General features: G+C 42.1%; 1 protein-coding gene across 1 annotated transcript; it reads left to right on the forward strand.

Annotated features, from left to right (window-relative positions):
* The first annotated feature begins 8,058 nt into the window (after positions 1–8,058).
* On the forward strand, positions 8,059–18,985 carry LOC119914997 (prokineticin receptor 1-like). Its single transcript, XM_038734543.1, has 2 exons — positions 8,059–8,509; positions 17,814–18,985. Exons 1-2 carry the CDS (start codon positions 8,082–8,084, stop codon positions 18,517–18,519), a joined length of 1,134 nt encoding a protein of 377 aa, XP_038590471.1. The 5' UTR covers positions 8,059–8,081; the 3' UTR covers positions 18,520–18,985.
* The last annotated feature ends 3,490 nt before the right edge of the window (positions 18,986–22,475 follow it).

Raw genomic sequence — 22,475 nt, forward strand, 5'->3', positions numbered from 1 at the left:
CATATACAAACAAAAATGTAAAAACAATATGTGGTTTTGGACGTATAGTCACTATGGCGTCACTTGGACACATTATAATTTTGATCTGATTACCAAAGTTATGACTTATAATCCTGAGGGGAACAACAAATTTCATGATAATCTAAGACATTTTCACTCAAAAGCACAAATATAAATCATTAGGATTTATACTCAGTGTCTTATTTTCCAGACGAATCCCAATCCATCCAGTGGAGATGTTTCCGTCTGGACCAAAGGCGTGCATTGACAGCAGAGGTTGCCCTGCTGCTACTGTTGTTAAAACTTCAGTAGCAGCTGGTTTATAACAAAGAAGCTTTTAACATGGAGCTTGATTGAGAGTAACACAAACTTTTCCAAGTGTCGCTGTCTGTCTCCTGTGGTCTGTATATACAGTATATATTTCCCTCTGAGATGTAGTGGAGTAGAAGAATGAATGAACACAAATTAAAACACTCAAGTAAAGTTACGTCAAACATGTACTTAAATACAGTACTTGAGTAAACATAGCCATCTTAATTAGGCCCTCACTGTCTGTGGTTAAAAAGTTGTTAATAATGTCCATGTAGCCTGCAAGAAGAACAAAAGTGTGCTCGCACTATTTTTAGCTTTCAACATCACTGGTATTTTGAGCAGGTAATTGTTACCCAGCAGTAGTTTATAGATGTCAGGATGTCCACCCGCCTCTGGAGGATCCGTCAAATACAAGTCACCGTCTCAGTGTCAGTCTGCATGTCTGCAGGAGCCTACAACCTGAAACCAAGGGCGTCACTTTGTCTTGCAAAAGCGGTGGGAACACAAGGGTTGTGACGATAGACTTGACTTGACATGACGATGCATAATGTAGGGCTGACCCCGAATAGTGGAAGATTCAATGCTTCGATGGGCGGAGCTTGATTCGACTGTCAATCTCACAGTTGAAACTTCGCAGTGAAACAAGGATCATGCCATTTTGGCGATACGGGGGTGATCAACATCTGATTTTACACAGAACTACCAGTTTTCTCCCAATAAGTTAATATACAGCCTGTTACAATATACATTTCAACGTTTAATGCTGTAAATAAACATGTAAAAAGAATAAAACTTTCAATAAATGTTTTTAAAGTGTGTGAATAAATCCAAAAATGTAACTCTAACCCTCAAGGTAGGGGGCATCAGTGCGCATGTGTAGGCATAGCGTGTATGGGTGTGAGTGTGTAGTGGCAGAAGAGGAACTTGCTGTAGAGACGGAGCCTTAACTTCACCGTTGTTGTGCAGAGACGGATCATTTATCACCATTGATGAACCACACAAAGAATATTACATAGTTTTTAAATACTACTTGAAACAGACCCGTGAGTTGTTGGCCGCACGGCATGCATGGAAAACTCTGCACAAGACCGGTGAATGACAGGCGTGCAGAGAGAAACGGGTCAACAATAAGAATCAGTTTAGTTGGAAATAGAGACTGCAGCTTTGCAGCTTGTGATGATTAAAGCCAAGCTACCATGAGTTACCCCCCATGCTGCCCCCCACACACTATGTAAATCGACGCTGTGGTTGCTATTTTACATAATATCCGTGGATGGGTTGCAAGTAGGCTAGCTAATTTTACTGTGGAGAAAATGTCACCACAAAGTAGGCCTACTTGCTCTGCATGAAGAGAAGGCTGAAACATGGAGCACAGACGTCTGTACATGGGTTCATGAGATTTTGCGGGCGAGGAAACACCTCCGAGGAGGAACATCGTTTCGTGCAAGATCGGATGTGCAAGGTGCGGTGTTTGTCCCGCCCATCCTGCACTGTGATTGGACGGCTGGGTAAAAAGAGACAGTGATGAGCGCAGCATTTTTCACAAAGTTGAACATTTTTTCAACGTATTGATAAAACACGCTCTGTGGAGCAGTTTGATGGCACAATATGGCTACTTCCATGTAAGAGGACCCGCGGTGTATGTAGATAGAAATGGCTCATTCTAAGGTAATACAAACATAACAGTTCATTATGTAAGGTCTTTATACACCACTGAAAACATAGTAAGGGATATTTTATTGCAGTTCTGTCAATAGATCCTCCTAAATATTACATACTGGACCTTTATTTTCTAATTTCTGAAGACATTTTCTGCACATATTTAAGGTGGAAATGTCTTTATTTATATAAAGGGAAACACAAAATTCAGGTGGGAAGTGACAATTCAAAATTTTTAAATATAAAAGATTATGATGCAGTGATCAGTAGCTACTTATTTTGGACAATGCACATCTGTTTCTTCTATTTTTAAATAGCATTGCATGTTTTGTTATTGTGCAAATACACCTTTCTCAAAGCATTTTCATTTGTTAATTAACATTTCTTGTCACAAGCTATTTTTATTTTTATGTTTAACCAAATGCTTTCGAAAGGTGATGGGCGACAAAATGCCTGCCACACTTCTAGACCTACAAGTGGATCAGAGCCGAAACCAGGAGACATGATCCATCACATCATTTATTTTCATAGGAATAAAGTTTCATTGTGCTGTGAGGAGTCTCAGCTGGTAGAGTGTGTGTGTGTTACTCCTGCTGTGTGAGGACATAAATCTGCTTATGCAGTCCCCATAACGTAAATCCTTAGTCTACAGTTTAGGGAGTAGGTTTAAGGTGAGTCACTGTAATGTTCTCTGATGTGATGGAAACAGGACTGTGTGTGTGTGTGTGTGCATGTGTGTGTTGGGTCGCTGTATCTCGTGAACGCGCCTCGCGGTCTTTCTGTCATTCCGTGGAGCAGAGCGTGTGGAGAAGCAGCTTCAGGTCTGTAGTCTGGATCTCTAATTATTATGTCCTCTTTTTAAATTGCACCTGTTGTTCAGACAAAATGTCCGTTTATCTCTTAAAACTACGTGATTTTAGCGCAGATGTCGCGTTTAATGTCAGCTGGAGAATCCGGATTTTACATTTCTCACATTAAATATAGATTTTTGCCTTTAAACTTGATGCTTATTCTAACTGTTAATTGTTGTCTCAGGTTATTACATAGCTGTAGGTTAAAAACTGAATATAGCACATCCTTTATTCTGCATGGCTCAGCATGTGCTTCCTGTAGAAACATTTGGTCTTATGTTTTAATTTATTTGTGCTGCTGCAGTTATATTCTCATGTAAGTCTTGTCCTTGTGTGTTTAAATAAAACTCTGCCGACTATTACACTTATTTCTAATCCACTTGGTGGTCCCCAAAGTGTGGTCTGGGGACCTCAGATGGTTCCAGGAGAGAATTAAACATACTTTTATAGCAGAGCCTTTCCTGATTTTAGTTAACTGTATTTTAATTCCTTAAATTGTTGTTTTATCTGTTTTATCATGAAACAAAACCTGCGGTTTATTTCCTGCAATTACTAATAATTTCACGGAAACTGTATTTCTGTGAAAGCACTTTGTAACACGGATTTTGAAAAATGCTCTAAATGAAGAGATTATTAATATAACATTATATAAAGTTACAGTCATTCTGATTCAAGTCATATCTAACAGCAACAAAGGGACAAATGTCCATTAAATCTATAGATACCACTTATATTTATATTTAAAATGGCATGTTCATATATTTAATGTGGATAATTTAAGCATCAGTGGAGACGAGCGAAGACTTCACTGGGATGCTACATTAGCTGAGGTGTGTTTGATTGACACCGTAATTAAATTAAACCTTTATTAAAATAATTTTTTATTAATCACTTTAATTGGTTTGTACATGCAAGGAATTAGACTCCAGTTGCTCTCACACACAAGATACAGAAACACACATAGAGCCAAAACAAGGTCTGCAAACATAAACATATAACTGTTATGTAATAATAAACGCTACTGTAAAGATATTAGAGCTGCAACAATAACTTTTATTATTGAGCAATCTTGACTAATTAAATTTTAATCTATGAATTGTTAAAAAATGGCATTCACATTTTAGCAGAGCTCATGGTGATGTCTTTGTCCAACTTAACAGTCCTAAACCTTAAGATATTAAATGTATTAATTTATAAACAAGGACAATATTCCAAGCTGCAACATTTGAATACTGACAGACTATCATTCCTTTTGACATCATGGGAGACTCAGGTTAAAACAACAATAGACACTAAAACATGGGAGGACATTTTACTTTTACCTTCGAAGATATCCATATGTAACAGATTCAGAGAAATGCAATATAATATCTTACAAAATGTCTATATATCCCCCTATATGTTTAGTGAGGGCCTGTCCAAACTGCCCAAAATGTGACTATTTTAGGGACAAGATTTCACTGCCTCTGGGAATGCGAAAAGATTCAACTGTTTTGGCAAACTGTATGTGATGAGGTTAGTGTGATAATCAAGCAGCAATTCCAGCCTAATCCAATAGTATTTCTATTGGGATATATCCCTGAATCACTAAGATCATATAAGAACACCTTTTGCTTATATTGGGCTAAAAGGCTGTTATGACCAAAGGGGTGGGAGATGAACCTCCTTCAATACATCTGTGGAAGTCTATGATATCAGACTATCTCTGGAAAGACTAAGAGTTGGTATTAATGGTCGGAGGGACCTTTTTACAGCAATGTTTGGCAAAGTGCTGGAGTACCTGGGAACTCAGAGTGCAACTGCCTGAAATGCCAGATCTTATAAGGACTTTTGAGATCATTGCTATGGATGTATTTTGGATTTGCTACATATTTCATATAATCTGCATATACACTGTGCTGTACTGTTGTAATTTTGAATATGTTCAATAAAAAGAATGTTAAAGAATGCAGTTTTGCTTGAAAAATGTCTGAAATAATTAATCAAAATAGTTGCAATAATTCCTTTAATTGATATTGCAGCTCTAAATTATATAAAAACAATTATATGGACAACAACATCACGTATCTCTATACAGGCCAAAATGCTAGTCATTTGTGTATGGAAGTCCATTCATGCAAAGACAATAAGCACATGCATGAAACGTAATTTTGATTGCAACAGTATCTTTTGAGATGCTGCACTATCATAATTAAGATTTAAGTTATTTTCTGAATTCTGATGCCAAATTAAATTTTTATCATCTTTATCTGTTGATTTTTCTGACATGAAAAGACTCCCATACAAATTCATTTGGTGAACCCTGTTTTGTTGAACATGTCTTTATCGGTACGAGTGATGATGTTGAAGGATGGATTTATTTCCCTAATTCTTCTCACTGAAATAACGCTCCTGCTGTGAACCGTGACTCCTGCCGTCCTTTAATTGATCAGAGATGAGATCAAACCTAAAATCAGTTGAGTCTCTTTTTTACAGCTGACATGATAATGAGAAAAAAAACAACTTGTGTGGGAGCAGTTAAAGGGTTTTTCAGACGTCAGAGGTGAGACGCAAAATCTAACAAGTAGACTACAGCCACACTGTAATTTAACAACTGCATCAGCAAAACTATGAACATGATGCATCTAAAAACGCAGGTCCAACATTTCTAAACACATCCAAAGAGATGTCTGTAGGTCAAACACTAACTCTAGAGTCAAACATTATGAACTTACTCACCCAAAAGACCCAGTGAATGTTTCTCTAATAGTCCTGTGTGTCTCAGTCTGATATCTCTTCTTCCTCTGAGCCATAGAGCTCCACTGTTGTCTAAAAACTATTAAAAACACATCCTGGTTGGACTACTGCAATCACCCATCCATCCACCCCATCCTGCTTATGTGGACTTTCTCTATAATACATCACTCGACTTCTTCCATTTGCTGCAGGTGCACAGCCGCTAAAGGTCGCTGCCACAATAAACGTAAATATGGGTGGTAATAACGTGCTGAACAAACAACCTATATTTGTGTTTTACTTCATGTTCCTTTATGATCGTGAACACACACTGTGGTTTATTCTGACTCAGTTCATCATACCTGCTGCCCCAAATACTCACTAGTCACCACATGTGTGGAAGAAGAATTCAGATCGTTTATTTGACAAATGGTCATGTTTTCCCACAGACTATGTCATCGTGGGAACATTACAATCTTCAAATGCAACACATTCTCATTGTCAACTCGTTACATATGGACGCTTGGTAAGCACCCTTTGGCGTCATTTTTTAAACACACAAACATACAACTCCTGCTGAGCATTTCAAAATAAAATTAGTGGTTAACAAGCACTTTTTGGTTTAGGCACCATAACTACTTCTATAGAACTAAAATCTAAAAAATCATGGTTTGGGTTAAAATAACTACGTTATTTACGTGAGTTAAGTTACATAAAGTAAAAAGATTCAATGTTGAGTTTTTGTTTTACACAGGAAACAAACACTGGTCTCCTGGGTGAAAGTCTGGTTTCTGACCCATCCATCCACCCATCCATCCATCCATCCATCCATCCATCCACCCATCCACCATCCATCCATCCATCCATCCATCCATCCATCCACCCATCCACCCATCCATCCATCCATCCATCCATCCATCCATCCCAACATATTCTCACTCCCGACGTCACATACTGACGCTTGGTCAAGGCCCTTCGCTTCGTTGTCAGTTTTACACGTTTAAGGCTCCGCGGTCAAGTTAGCAACGCTTAGCAACAATAAATATGCAACATCCAGTTACACTTTCAAAATGAAATGCTAGCATTTTGAAACATCGCCATTTTGAAACGGCATGAAAGTTATGAAACGTTGCAATTTGGTTAGGTTTAGGCAACAAAACTACTTCGTTAAGGTTAGGAAAAGGTCATGGTTTGGGTTAACATAACTACTTAAGTCAGTTAACACACGTCACTTGCGTAACAATATTTAATGTTAACTTCTTTTTTTTACTCCACACAGGACACCCGGTTCAAAGTCAGGGTTCTGGCCCACATTACATTTATTCATTTAATCCAAAGAGACTTACAATTACTATACATGTCAGAGGTTGCACTCCTCTGGAGCAACTAGGGGTTACGTGTCTTGCCATAGTGGGGAGTTGAACCCGGGTCTCTCACACCAAAGGCATGGGTCTTATCCACTGCCCCATCCACCTCTTTCCTCAGTTGTTTCTGTTAAATATCATATACCTACCTTTACCGTCAAAAACTGACGCTACAGGGCTTCCCCCACTGTGTTGAACTGTGAAGTTATAGGGATCCCCAGTGCGTTACAAACTGACGCCGATGGGTCTTGACCATGTGGCCATATGTGATAAGTCATGGAGAAGAGTTGTCCATGAATTCAACCCAACGACCTCCTTAAGCCCCTGATATACTTGCTTTATAACAATGCATAGGCATAGAAAAGCAGCAGCGACGCAAACGGCAAGTTCACTTGCCAGCGTACTTTGCTTGTCCCTGGAGGATTAAACGTGAATCCACTAGGGAGCAGACCAGCGCTGGATCATCCCTGGGCGACACCAGATTATCTTCCTTGACAACTTCCAAATTTGCACATTGTAACCAAACCAAACATAGCGAGGAGGTTATGGTTTTAATGAGACATCATATAGATATCGGTAATTGAGGACTAGCTCCAGGAGTTTTATTGTAAAGATCCTGCCATTAATCTCCTATGTTAAGTCTGCTGCTGACCTGCCGGTCAGGTCGACACATTCATGTGCTGAATTGCATATTGTGGACGCGTAGCGATAATTTCTGGAGACGTGCACAACCTACGCTCTAAAGGAACCATCTTGTAAATGCGATTGCGATGCGATGAAACCAATTATTTGGGGGCTTTACTCAGGGGCTATCGCTAAAGGTCTTCCCCAAGTGTCTTAAAAATGATGCCAAGGGGGCTTTGATCGTGCGACCATATGGGAGTGAGAACGGTTGTTGAATGAGATGTCATTTGAGACTGAAAGGTCAGTCTTTATCTGGAAACAGTAGTTGACAAATGTAACCACAAGGTCAGGCAGAGTCTCACCTTTTAAGCCAACTTAAGCAAGAAATCCTTAAAGCGGAAATGTGGTCCATCAACATGGGCGAACTCTTACTGCTGATCCTGTGATGCAATCGAGAACTGTTATTATTTCACAGGGATCAAAATGTTAACTTTACTTTATTTCCCTACACCACCCTTGCAGACACTGCTAAATGAGCACGATGACCTGATCCAAAATGGACGAGCCGACCAACAACAGCTTGGCTCTAACGGACTACCTCCTGGCCAGTAATGGCCTGGACTATGACATTCCTCTGGACGAGATCCCGGACACCACGCAAGGGCAGGCCTTCTTCGTGGCCACCATTGTCATTGCCGTGGTCCTGGTGGGCATCATGTTGGTCTGTGGAGTGGGGAACTGTCTGTTCATCGCCAGCCTCGCCCGCTACAAGCAGCTCCGCAACCTGACCAACCTGCTGATCGCCAACCTGGCCGTGTCGGACGTGCTGGTGGCGGCGGTATGCTGTCCTTTCCTACTGGACTACTACGTGGTGAAGCAGCTGTCGTGGGATCATGGCCTGCTGCTCTGCGCCGCCACAAACTACCTACGCACCGTCTCTCTCTACGTGTCCACCAACGCACTGCTGGCCATCGCTGTGGACAGGTGGGTCCACAAGATCTCTCAAATATTACTGAAAATATTTAAATGTGATCTGGTGGGAAATTGGCTCATGGGTCGGGCAGATAGCTCCACCATTTGGTTCGTAACAAAGCACTACGATTTGGCTCGATATTTTTCTGTTTATTCACCACTACTCCTACAAATTTCATCCAAACTTTACCAAAATGTGGCACATATTATTTAGCAGTACTTCGTACTATCTTTAACTGATTGCTGAATTATTATAGGCGGGGAGTATGTATGGAATCAGATTTGTGCCAATTTAGTCAAACAAAACCTTTTAAATATATATATATATAAAATAAGAATTTGAGAGATGCAACAACCAAAAAAAAACTCATCTAAAAAGTAAAATGTATAATTTTCAAAAACGTGGGACCTCCGGGTCTGAAAAGTAATCAATAGATTTGAATGTGTAGTACTCTTTTCTTCTGGTACTTCAGTACTTTTAAAACCAGGTACTTTTTTACTTCTACTTGAGTGTGGTATCTGTACTTTTACTTAAGTAGGAAAATTGAGTACTTTTACACCACTTATGATCAGCATCTGCAAAGACCCTTTAGATGGATGGTTTTTTGGCTTATGGTATCACCCTGAATACGCCTGATCTTATATGATCTTGGAAGCTAAGCAGAGTCAGGCCTGGTGAGTACTTGAAAGAGAGACCACCTGTGAATACTAAGTGGTGTAAGCTTTTTTATAAAACTATTATGGTATCATTATCACTGATAAATTATTATGTAAGCACATACAAATGATTTACATATAGGTCTCCTATGCACCTGGGTGTGGTCATGAAAATGAATAGGAGACCGCCTGGGAATACCAGGTGCTGTAAGCTTTTTAACTTCTCTTTAGAAACAGCAGAGGGCGCTGCTGCTTCTTCAGTGGAGACAGAGCAACTTGTCCCTGGACTTTGAATTATACTCAAATCATTTGTATGGGCTTCCGTAATATCGCTATTGGGTTACCCCTTCCGTGCGCCTGCGCGGCACTGAGAATTTTAGTCTTCGTCCACCCACAGCGTGGGCCTCTCCTACGTCCGCACCTTGTATATATATACACAACGGTGAGACCCAGCTTTCGGCTCCCAAAATGCCTTTTCTTCAGCACTGAGAACCAAGGTCCAGTGAGGCCTTCAACTTTGAGGGCTGCACCTACACTCATAGAATCTAGAGTTACAGTACATAACCCCTGTTCTATTGCGTATAGGCTTCGCCTTCTAAGGCTATCGCTATTGGGTTAGAGACAAAGCAGGATGAGTCACGCCTCACTGGCCCATGCTGTACCACCAAGCACTACTCACCTGCCCAGAGCTATAAATGAGCTACCCAGTCACCTGCTATCCGCGGCATTGGTGTCAGCGTGCGCACAAGCACCGATGGCGTGACATGGGAGGCAGGGGATCGACCCATGTGTAATAGTCGGCGAACTGGATGGGTGGCCCAGCGGCTGTACAGAAGCAGGCGGGGTCACAACAGCGACCGCATCAGCTGCGCACAGAGCAGGGCCAGCGTGAGCAGTGGCCGCTCCCCCCCACCATCCCTTGGGAGAGGGCGCACCGCACACTCACAAGGGAAAATCACTCAGCCAAAACACTCGGCGGACAGGCCACCGGTTCCAACCCCTTGTTCAAACACCAGCGTTGGAATGCTGACCACTTGGAGGAGTAAAAGGACTGAGTAGAGGTGGCTCTCGACCACTAGATGGTGCAAACCACCTCACGGAAGAGACCTAGACCCTCCAGGCGCCGCCTCTCAGCGGCCGAACCCACAGGAGCTGGCCGAGAAGCAGAATAGGGGCATCACTCAGGCGTCTGTGAAGACCGAGATATGGGGCGTGACCCTGCCCAGGGGAACCCCAACGGACAGAGAGAGGGGGTCCCGCCAGTAGACCTGATTTGAACCCACAGACAGAGGAACAGCGATCAGGCGCCGTCTCTGTCTCACTGGGTCAACACGCAGGCGGATGAACCACTGCTGCAACCTTCTCATGTGCAGGAGGCCCAGGGGGACCACCACGTGAGCAGCCGACATGAGGCCCAGAAGCCTCATAATTAACAGAGCTTTCACCACTGCCCGTGGGACAATACGGTGAAGCAGCTCCACCAGAGCCTCCCCCTTCCCTGAGAGTGCTACGCTCTCCTTAGAGAGGAGTCAAGTACCACACCCAGGTAGGTGAGCCTCTGGGAGGGGAGAGGAGCACTCTTCTTCCAGTTCACCGTGAAAACCCAGGTGAGACAGGTGTGCGACAAGCTTGGCCGTCTGCACCACCGCCTTGTAGCAGCATAGTGTCAAAAACAGGACCCTGATGACCAACTGCCGCAGTGGCTCCAGAGCTGCCTCGACACACTTGGAGAAAGTGCGCAGGGCCAGGGAGTAACAGAACATCAGGCAGTTGTACTGGTACTGGAAACAGGGGAGGGGGGGGAGGGGGGCGAACAGCAGCCTGTGATCCCAGCGGATCAGGCTGTTCATCCATCTGTGCATCGAGCAGAAAGCCAGCCACTCCGAGTAGCGCTCTGAAAGCGGTTGGACCTGCTGATGAGGCGCCCTGGTGGCCATGATGGAAGCCACTCTGCTGCCCTTGCCACCGCACGGTTTGGGGAGGGGTGCCCAGCCACGACCCAAGGGGGGATGGGCCCGCCTCAAAATGGCAGGCAGCAACCTCCGTGTTCCACGGAACAGGAGAGCTTAGCACCTGGCGGGGAGTAGGGAGGGTCATGGGCGCCAACACACGCCGCCATGCAGTAGGGAGCACCTCCCTGCGTGGTGGGCATGTGCGAGCCAATCTGACGGCAAGGCGCGGCCGCTTCTTCATAATCAACTTGCTAGAAGACATCGCTCTTCTTTTCTGACAGGAAATCTTCTGCTCTTTAGACAGCTCTGTGCTGAAGAAAAATGGGAGCCGAAGGCTGGGTCTCGCCATTGTATATACAAGGTGCGGACGTAAGAGAGGCCCACACTGTGGGTGGACGTAGACAACTTTTCTCAGTGTCGCGCAGGCGCGGAGGGGTAAACCCAATAGTGATAGAGGGCGAAGCCTATACGAAATAAACCTGTGTTCTGGTTAGCAACTAAGCTATAGCCTAGCTCACTAGCTTGGAGGGCTATTGTGACTGACGAGTTCTAACATGTTGGCTAATGTATTAGCTGTTAGCGCACTTCTTCTACCACCTATTTCTCAAGGATGTGCCATTATAGTTAAAATAGCTAATTAATGTGGTGTCAGGGTAACAATGAGGACAACGCTCCAAAAACAGAATAATGCTTCTTGTTTTTTTATTTTTTTTATTGTGAATGCAGCATAAGCACCAAATTCCTTTAAACCTCAAATGTATTTTAAGATTAACACCTAATGACATGTTCGCATTTAGCATGTTAACATGTTAGCATATCAACATACCAACTATAAGCATGTTAACTTGCTAACATTACATTTACTCAAATGCTTTTATCTAAAGTTCGACAAGTGACAACCAGTAAGAGCTGTTAGCATGTATGGCATGGGGTAAATAGCTAGGGAAAGGAGTAAGAGTTAATCAAAAAGTGCAATCAATCCAAGAGAATTGTAAGAAGATAGAAGAAGAGCACAGGTGCATGTTAGGAGTTAGAGGTGTTATCAGAGGAAGCGTTCTCTGCAGAGTTTTCAGGAGCTTCTTAGAGAGAGAGTTAGAGAGGGACGCCCCTGCTCTGATGGCGTGTGGTAGCTCGTTCCACCATCGTGGTGTCACAGATGAGAACAGCCGGGACTGAGATTGCTTTGTGTGAAGGGATGGCAGAACCAGGCGGCGTTGGTTGGAGGAGCGCAGTGGTCGAGAAGGAACGTAAACTTGTATTATGGAGTTTAGGTAGATGGATGCAGACCCTGTAGTTAAATGTAACAATTTAAATATGTAAATACCAACTGTGTAATACAAAAATGTAAATAGTTAACTGAGTAAACACTGTAAATATATTTTTATGTGTCTTATATCCTAGGTTATATTTGGAAAACAGACAGTAGCCTATAATTAACATGACTTACTGCTGAGTTATATATAAAATAAAGACAGGATCTCTTTGGCAATTATCCTTACGACTCTACATAATTTGTACCAACCAATCCAGACGTTTTTACCTGTTAAAATACCTTTAAATGGCCAATACAGTCTATGTGATGCAGTATTCTGCTTGCCAGAAAGTGATTCCAGCCTCTATTTATTGACTGAAGGTTTCTGCCTCAAAATGCTTGATTTCATTCAGAAGGGTTATATTTGACAGATTATAAAACCAAAACCGTCCCCCTTTTTGGTTTCATATATAAGAACATATTTTTTAATGACATACTGACCACCAAACCAAAAATGTCCCCGGTTTTCATTTCAGAAACCTGGTCACCGTAAGTGACATGAGTCATTTCTGAACCGTTTGTAGGGGTTTCACTGCATAAGTTGGAAGACACACTCAGACGGCATTGCATGGAACAGGCAGGCTTATGTTTCATGAGAAGCAGGTGATGTTGTGTCCATTGCTCACTCCACATCAAACAGATCTCAAGGCTCCAAAGACCAGAGATGATTTACATTTTTCTAAAATAAAAGAGGCTTCTGGGCTTCCTCTCAGCTTCTGAATTAAATCCATCACTGGCTGCAGCCCCCCCAATGTTTCATTCATCATGGCTGACATCCCGTAGCATGTATAAATAGCATACGTACAGAGGAAAGATGAATAATCTCTGTGTATCCGGGAACGTCAAAGTTCTCTGATCACAGCCCAAAACATGCGGCAGTGTGTCATGACTGTGTCCTTCCCAGCGCTGGATCAAAGGTACAACACTTAATTAAAAGTAAAACCTGACAAAAATCACACACAAACGACTGCTTTGACAGAAGGAGGCACTGGCAGTTTGCAACACTTACATCAAACACAGATTCCATGATAACTAAGCTTCCTCTAAAAGTAGTAAAACATTCCCTAAATCAGCTTAAGCACCAGTACGGTTATCATTCTCTGAAATAGATCCTGCACAAATATAAATTATATTGACAATAATGTGTCTAATTGTGATGTCACGTCCACCTGTGTTGAAGATAAGACAGGTGTAACTGCTGTTAACTGCTGTACATCTTTCTAAATGATTGCTCTTTTTAAAAAAGTTAATTAATAGATAAGATGATGAACAAAAAAATCAGTCAGCAGCAAATCTGATAATCATTTAATCCCTGAAGTAATTTACTTAGGCAAAAATATCTGTTATTCCATCTGGTTTTCTTCTTTGTCCTGGATGATACTGTTGATCAGATAAAACAGCTCCCATCTTGCTTCTTTGATAACATTTAATCTAACTTCATCAAACTCAATCAGAAAAACCCGAAACATCTTTCTTTTAGTTTTTAGTTTTTTCACCCTTGGCAAAAAACAGTGGCCAGCTTGAATTATGTTTTATGTTTTCCAAACCGCTCCTGTTATTTACTTTAACTCTGTCCATCAGTGTGATTACCTTGTTCCAAACAGTCCTCATTTTGCTGAAGTACAGATTAATATTCTTCTCCTTCGTCACAAAACGGCGCTCCTTGAATATCCAAACCTCCTTCCAGAGTGTCTTTAGCTGTATTTTAGCCTCTTCCTATATGGAACAGACTGATCTAATGGACAGCTGGACAAAAGATAATTAGATAATGCTCCAGGAGTAGTTGGAGAGGTTTCCATTGAGAAAACAAAGTCAGAGAGACATTACTCACAATAATAGCCACTGCACTTGACAGTTTTCTTGAACTGTCTTATAAAGAAACATATGCTAAAATGACAGAGAACCACAATTTTGAACCAAAATGACATGAGCAGATAAATAGACAAATAGTCTGGTTAGAAGACATGTAGCAACGGAGTTAGATTTCAGGTTTTGTCAAGCTCAGACACAGGAACAAAGGATTTGGGCCCAAATGCAGACACAGAGCAGATGCAATAAGTGGCATCCAGATGTAATTTACAGAATAAAGAACATGCAGGCAGTCCAGTGAATAAATGAATCAATCCAAAAAATATAAAATCCAATGGCTTCCAGAGAATTAATAAATCGAAAAGGGTACAGATATAAAGTCCAATGGGTAAATCCAAAACAAATCCATCAAAAAACAGAGGGAAGACATTCGACAACATAAACTAACAATCTGACAAACCCAAATACAAACCTAACTAACCAAGAGGGAGGTGACAAGCCGAGGCACTGGTGGGGGGCCCAAAATGGGAAAATTAACACAGACAGAGAGCGAAGCAATTTTGTTGTGTTCCATCAGAGGTGGAACACTACAAAATAAAACAGGAAGTAAAGCACGAAAAACACACAAGGACGAAATAAAACAGAAAACACAGAACAAAAAAATAGACAGGAAGAGATAAATAAACTAATCAGGAAAAACCCAAACTCCAAAACTGTTACAGTAAAATTGAAAAAGTATATTAAGTTATTTTATATCGAGGCTTGCGATTCCTTTATCTCTACACAGAACAATGTTAGTATGACTTATTTACGGTAATACCATTAATTAATTAATTAATAGCGCAAGCTTTTTATTTGCTAATTCCTTTCGCACAAAACTGAAAGAGGCTACTATAAAACAGTTTATTTATTTCAAACAGTATGAATATTACTTGTATAAAAATGATCCAATAATATCAAATACACGTCATTCATTTGATCTAGCTCTGACAGACGGCTTATGCGCTTTTATTTTGAAGGCAGCAACGTAATGAAAACAACAGCAGGGTGCAGGATGAGAGAAATGTGGCAGAAGTTAGCAGACAGACAGCGATGGACTTCACATGACAGGATTCACAACACGGATTCATTTTTATGATTTGATTCTTTTGATGGTTGGACCCTTCCAGACTGAAGGCAGATAAATAATCACGGAGCGGACACGTTCGGACTTAACGAGGCTTCAAAGGTAACCAGAGTCGGCACTGTTTTTTCATCTCTTGTACCATGCCGGCATCACTGGTAAATCTGTATGAATTAGACTTTGGGGCTCGTTGTTTCCGTTAAATGAACTGAACGACTGAATTGTGGAGAATCTAACCGATCTAATGATGTGTCCACACCGACGTGTTGATCATACGTTTAAACATTAATGTTTGTATTAATGATCTAAGCAGCTTAGAGGAAGCTGAAGCGGGCTACCCCGCGGGGTTCAAGAGGTTTTATACATCCAAAGAACTTCTTTAATAACCAGACCAGGCGTCTAATGGAGACCTGCGTTTATTTGTCAAAATGTGTTCCCACACCAGGCCAGGAAACTGGGCAGGCAGCTGTTAAGTGAAGTTTTACATTAAGTCAAGCTGACCACAACCACGTTTCTTCATAAAGAACTGAATGCTTACAGAGGCGGTTTCATCCTTCTGAATGGGTCATGGTTTTGGGTTTTTCTGTCAAATGGTGCGTTCCATTTACCTCGGAGGTGGGAGTGTCACGCTCTGCTGGTTGGCCATCCTTTGTGTTGCACTTTTGAGTTTAGTATCTGCCTTAGTATGTTGAGTTTTGGGTTCTGTCCTGTCTAGTGTCCAGTATGTGCTATATAGTCTGCTTGTCATGTCAAGTCTCTCTGTTTTCCTCTGCTCTCTCTCTCTGCCTCGTTAGTCTCATGTCTGTCACCTGTGTTGCTCCCGCCCTGCTCGTTAGTCCCTGTGTATATATACCTGGTGTTTCTGTCTTGTCTTTGTCCGGTCATTGTTCATGTTACCCCCCAGTCTGTCGTGCATGTACTCTCTGCCTGCCTGCCTGCCTGCCTGCCTGCCTGCCTGCCTGCCTGCCTGCCTGCCTGCCTGCCTGCCTGCCTGCCTGCCTGCCTGCCTGCCTGCCTGCCTGCCTGCCTGCCTGCCTGCCTGCCTGCTGCTGTAACCAGCCTTGCTTGTCTTGTCTCCCTGTACTTTTGGATTTCTGTTAACCAGCCACTCTGTCAGTAAGTGTGCTCGCCTTTAGTTTGTTTTCCATCAATAAACCCCTGTTGAACTATACCTGCTCCGCTCTGTGTCCTGCGTTTGGGTCCTCCAACCTGTCTCCACACCACTAATCGTGACAGGGAGCTAGGAATGACGTCACACCTGAGTTGATGGCATTCCAGTTAAAAGTCAGAAAACCTCGCTTGGCCAGCCGTTGTTTACAACTAGCCAGGTGAGCTATTGTTCGACGGTTGATTTAAAAAAAAAAAAAAAAAACACATTGTGTGGTATTTACTCATATTAAACACTACAGCAACATGTCCACAGACGGCAGTTGGAGAGCACTTTGTGTACGAACATTTCTATGTGACACAAGTACAAAGAAGTGCTAATAAACAGCTTTCACTAACAGTTGATAGTCGCAGCAGCCATCTTGGTTTTCCCGACTTGCCATGTCGGAAATCCAACTTAAGGGGGCATTCCTTTTGAAATTTTCGACTTCCCATGTCAAATGGAACTCACCATTATTTTCATTTGTTCAGCCTTGTTCTTAGTTTATAATTCTAGTTCTGTGTGTTAGTTCTTAGATCTGTTCATTAGATTGTTGTTTCCCGTTTAGATTTTACATGTGCTCTATGTTCTGTTTCTTTCATTCTGGTACGTTGTTGTTTGTTCTGGTTTTGGTCTGCATGTTGGTCTGTCTTGTCCGTGTCCGCATCGGTTTCTGTATTCAGTCATAGTGTGTTCGGGTGCCTATCTGTGTCAAGTTACGTTTTTGTTTGAGTGCTTTGTCTATTCAGTCCGTGTTTTGGTTGTTGTGCTCTGCTTCCTGTTTTGGTTTATAGTCGTTGGTGCTTGCTGTCCGTCTAGTTTCATTTCCTACGTCTTACATCTGTTTTGTGTTTCCCGCCTCGTATGTTCTGTTCGGTCCCTGTCGGATCATTGTTATACTGTTTGACAGTGTTTACTTAATTGTACAGTCGTGAAACTTAACCGTTGCACGTCACCTCTTCCTCTGTCCCTGCCAGTCTATTTCCTCACCTGATTCCTGATTTGTTCCTGTTTGGATTCTTGAGTCTCAGTATCCCGGTTAATTGTTTGTTTCTTTGTGTTTCGGACTTCACTGCCTTTCTGGATTTTACGTGTTACACTCTCAGTTTTGTTGGACTATAACCTGTGCTAACCCTGGAACATCCTGTGAGTAGAGTGCCTTCAGCTTTGTTAACAAACGGTAGAAGTTAGTCCTGTCTTATCTGAGTCTACATTTGAGCCCAGCCACCTTTATTTTATGAGCATGGACATCGCGCATGACAGAGCTTTTGATACTAAAAGACAAGACGTGACCTGGTCCATTGTTCTCTCTGCAGGTACATGGCTATCCTCCACCCTCTGAGGCCTCGTATGAAACTCCAGACGGCGTACTGTGTGATCGTGACAGTTTGGGTCGTCCCCATCTTCATCTCCATCCCCTCTGCCTACATGGCCTCTGAGATGACATACCCACATGTGGAAGGTCGCAGCTACAAGACCTTCTGTGCTCAGATCTGGCCTGTGGACCAGCAGGCATACTACCGCTCCTACTTCCTTCTCATCTTGGCACTGGAGTTCATTGGCCCAGTGACCGTCATGGCCGTCTGCTACATCCAGATCTCCAGGGAGCTGTGGTTTAAAGACGTTCCGGGTTTCCAGACTGAGCAGATCCGGAAGAGGCTTCAGAAGCGTCGGAGGACGGTGGTGGTGCTGATTCTGGTGCTGGTAGCATACATCCTGTGCTGGGCGCCATACTACGGCTTCGCCCTGCTGCGGGACTTTTACCCCACCCTCATATCCAGGGACAGGAACTCCCTGGTGGCCTTCTACATCATTGAGTGCATCGCCATGAGCAACGGGATCATCAACACCCTCTGCTTTATGAGCGTCCGAAACAACAACAAGCGCATGAAGAAGGCGGGCAAGTTCCCGCTGAGGCTGGTGACTTTTGTGGCCACCAAGTCTCTTGATGAAGGCGAAGCACGGACCTCCTCCCTCCGAATGACGGAGGACGTGGAGGGAGCTCGGAGGTCAAACATATGACAGTTCAAAGTGCATTTTAAACCTGTATTACCAGACCAGAGGTGGCGGCGCCTTCAATGGGATTGGACAGTGGATTAAACGTACAGCGAAGAAGACAACAAGGGGCCATGTTTGTAGTTCTGTTCCTGAAAAGCAGGGCACAGTTTGTGGAAATACTGGATTTTAACGTTGGTTTTATCCTGGGAAACAATGTTCTCATTCCGGGCAAACAAACACCTGTGTGGCCGATGTCTCATTTGGGGATATTAGCTCATCAAATCACTGGTGTCATCGCTCTGAAACAGCTGAGCCAATCACAGTAAAGCATGAGGAAAACAACTCAACACATAAAGAATCAGCTTCTTCAGAAAGTCTTAGGCTAGGTTCACTCTGCAGGCCTTAATGCCCAATTACCATTTATTGCCTAGATCTGGTTGCTTTGATTGACTGTTCACATAATAATTGTGTAATAAATGTGTGAACTGGAGCCACGGCCTGAAAGTGACCCACATGTGCAAAAGAATAAAACAACATCACACGCAGCAAGCTGACGTGGCTTCAGAGGTTAGTGTCTACAGTTGATTTCAGGTGGCAGAAAGGGAATTCATGAGCAAGCTTTTCATTTGCCGTGGCTCCCACTAGCGCAGAGCTGTGATGGCGGTCACTCTAGAGTGATGTCAGAGTGGCATGAACTCAGATCTCACCGTCCAGACCGAGGTTGCATTTAAAAAAAATCCGACCTGTATCTGATTTGGACCACATATGAAAGTGTCTCAAATCCGAACTGGAAAAGATCAGATTTGGGTCACTCAGGTCAAAACCTGCAGAGTTCGGCCATATTTTTTGTCAGGAAGCTGCCGAGCGACACAATGTGAACACACAGCACCACAAATCCAAAGGCCGAGGCAGCTAATGTGAGTTTTATTTAATTTGTACTGTGAAGATTGAAATAAATGTTGATGAAGCCGTAGTCAATACGATGCTGTTTGTTTTAATTCTAAACATAAATGATCGCATCATATAATAAAATGTGTTTCAAGAATAAAACAAACACAACCACTCTAGGAGTTAAGAGCTCCAGTAATCCAACCTCTCCCTCACAAATGACAGATTACCAAGTCATAACGGTGTCATTAGCATGTAATTTGATGAAGGTGAACATACACATGATCAGCCATAACATTATGACCACATGCTGGTCTCCCTTTTGCCGCCAAAACAACCCTGACCCGTCGAGGCTGACACCTTTCTATCAGAACCAGCATCAGCTTCTTCAGCAGTTTGGCCCCATGTCAAAGTCGCTCAAATCCTCATGCTCGCCCAATTTCCTGATTCTAATACATAAACTCTGAAGACACAAAGTTCACCTGCTGACTGACAGATCCCACCCACTGACAGGTGCCATGGCAACCACATAATCAGTGTTATTCAGTTCACCTGTTATTGCTGGTCGGTGTGTTTGTCTCCAGGGATGTAAGGAACTGAAGGGAAAAACTCCAGGCAGTATGAAGCAGCTGTGTACAACACATTCATTTATAGATAAATGCAGACTGATGTTCCTGCTTTAAACACGTTAAGCATCTATTGGTTGGAGAGAGATTAATTCAAATCGTTTAGTCACATTTTAGTCATTGTTCCCACATTGCTGAAAATATTAAGTTTGCTGAGTGGCAGCAGACGCCAGAATCAGACGTGTTTCTGAACCGTCTTCTGTCGGCACAAAGTCCCATTTTCCACCATACCAACAACTCGCACCTTCTGCGCTGAGCAAACTGTTCAGCGCAGAAGAACAAAGTGATGGTTTGTTCCCAGTGCTCGACAGATGTCCAACTTTTTCTTCAGCTTGCAGTTGAAGGTCTGTTTTGGTGTATTTCTGCATGTCAGAACTGTTCAAATGACTGACAGTGGCGTGTAAACGGGACACATTATTGTTTTAATCAGTCGCCATTGTTAATATGTTCCTGTGAACTGTGAATCAGACTGACTTCATTCATTCAGACAGAAAAAAATCTCCTGTGGAAGGAAGTTTAATAAACCCGACTATTTTAAATTAACCCACATCCTGATTGGATTTATTTGCCCAGGCGAGGTGGAGTTATTTTAATAATGAAAACATTAATCAAGGATTTTAATCCCACCTGAAGCTCGTCGTATGTGTGTGATTTCTCTTCCTTCACACTGGTATTGATTAAAGCCTCAAAGGCTGTGCGACAAAGGTCACGTGATGTGAACATCCGAGGGTGTGTACGAAATCACTGCCTCCTTCACTCATTCACCATGCCCTATACGTGTCTGTAATCATTCTCTGCAATAAGATTATTTCAACTTGTATCATTTGTCATTTCTTGATTTTACCGATGACCTGCTTTTAGCTTTCTTCTTATCAGATATTAATAGTCTTTTCTAGAAGGTTCATGTTGATTTAATTTTAAAAATGGCTGAAATATTCTGACTGCACTGGCATCTCAAAATATATCTCAAAATATTATTTATAGGATTTCAGACATGACCTGAGAAGATGGAGATGTTTTTTTATAAGTAGAAAGTAAAAAGGGTGAACATTTTGAGGCTCAGATAAAATTTTGGAAACTTGAAATTTAGGACACAGCCCTTTTCTATTATTAACCACCAGTGGTGGAAAGCAACAAAGTACATTTGGTCAAATACTGTACTGTTGCTTTCCATTTTACGCACCTTCTGCACTACATCTCAGAGGGAAATATTGTACACTTCACTATATTTATCTGACAGATTTAGTTACTTTTCAGGTTAAAATTTTACACAGATCTTGATGCTACCAACTAGTGATGTGTATATAGTAATTGAAATTCGCTCCACCTAAACCAGCTACACATTATCAGTAATGTTATAGTAATAACCCAAAAAATGGCCGCTATGATGCGCAAGACAAAAGTTAAGTAGGAAAAAGCTAGTGCTAACAAGAGCTGGAAGAAGTAATACCACAGTATAGAAATACATGTAGTTTACAACTCCTGCTTTCAAATGTTTACTTAAGTACAAAAGTATTATAATCACAATATTTAAAAGGAATAACATGTAAGAATTGAGACACTCCACCTGCTACTAGTTAGCCCAGTTAGCTGTGAAGCTAACCTAGAGGTCTTATCAGCTGACCGAATCTGGAAGGGGCTTCATTTATAAACATTGTGTAGGCACAAAAAAACAAAAAAAAAGGCTTACGCCACTTTCTAAGCTAACTTTGGGATATCTAAAAAAAAACTAACATGACGGGAGAATTTATGATCTTCCACAGACACTCTGATCCATGCGTACGCACACAAACTGGAGAAATGAGAAACTGTGACCAAGAAGTATGAAACGGTTTGAAAAGGATACCATGTATCACACTCAGGAGGTAGAGCGGGTTGCCTGTTAATCGGAAGGTCGGCGGTTCAATCCCCGGCTCCTCCAGGCTGCATGTCGAAGTCCTTGGGCAAGATACTGAACCCCAAATTGCCCCTGGTGGAACAGCCACACCACCAGTGTATGAATGTGTGTGAATGTTAGTTTATGTTTGAGCAATGGAGTACGACTGTAGTGTAAAAGTGCTTTGAGTGGTCGAAAAGACTAGAAAGGCGCGAATACGTATTTACTGTTTAAAATAAAATAAAAATACTGAGTATTGTGTGGTGTGATATCCAATGAGTTCATTTGCAACGACTGGACAAAAGCCATTCTTAATCAATCAATGTCTTGATTTTAGTGTGAGTTTAACATGTCCCGTGATAAAAGGTTATATTAGTTTTATTCCACCCTTCTTTAATTCCATTTAAGTTGTAACGTGTTCAGAATCAACCCTTAATTTCAGGATGACGTATCTCTCAGTTTGGGACAACTGGCACAAGACCATAATGCTGGGAGGTCAAATTTATGGAAAATATAGTTGATAAATTAATAGATACATGTGAAAATACTCTCTCTGTTTATCAACACTATTAAATCAAGACAGTCAACTC

The sequence above is a fragment of the Micropterus salmoides genome, unplaced genomic scaffold, assembly GCF_014851395.1.
Source record: "Micropterus salmoides isolate LMB-PRFRI ecotype aquatic unplaced genomic scaffold, ASM1485139v1 Ms_hic_scaffold_1, whole genome shotgun sequence".
In the NCBI taxonomy this organism is placed as follows: domain Eukaryota; kingdom Metazoa; phylum Chordata; class Actinopteri; order Centrarchiformes; family Centrarchidae; genus Micropterus; species Micropterus salmoides.

Bases quoted from the DNA above. Each gene is read 5' to 3' on its own strand.
- LOC119914997 (XM_038734543.1), top strand. From the start codon at position 8,082: ATGGACGAGCCGACCAACAACAGCTTGGCTCTAACGGACTACCTCCTG. The intron at 8,510-17,813 runs GTGGGTCCACAA...TTCTCTCTGCAG, and splicing joins CTGGCCATCGCTGTGGACAG to GTACATGGCTATCCTCCACC.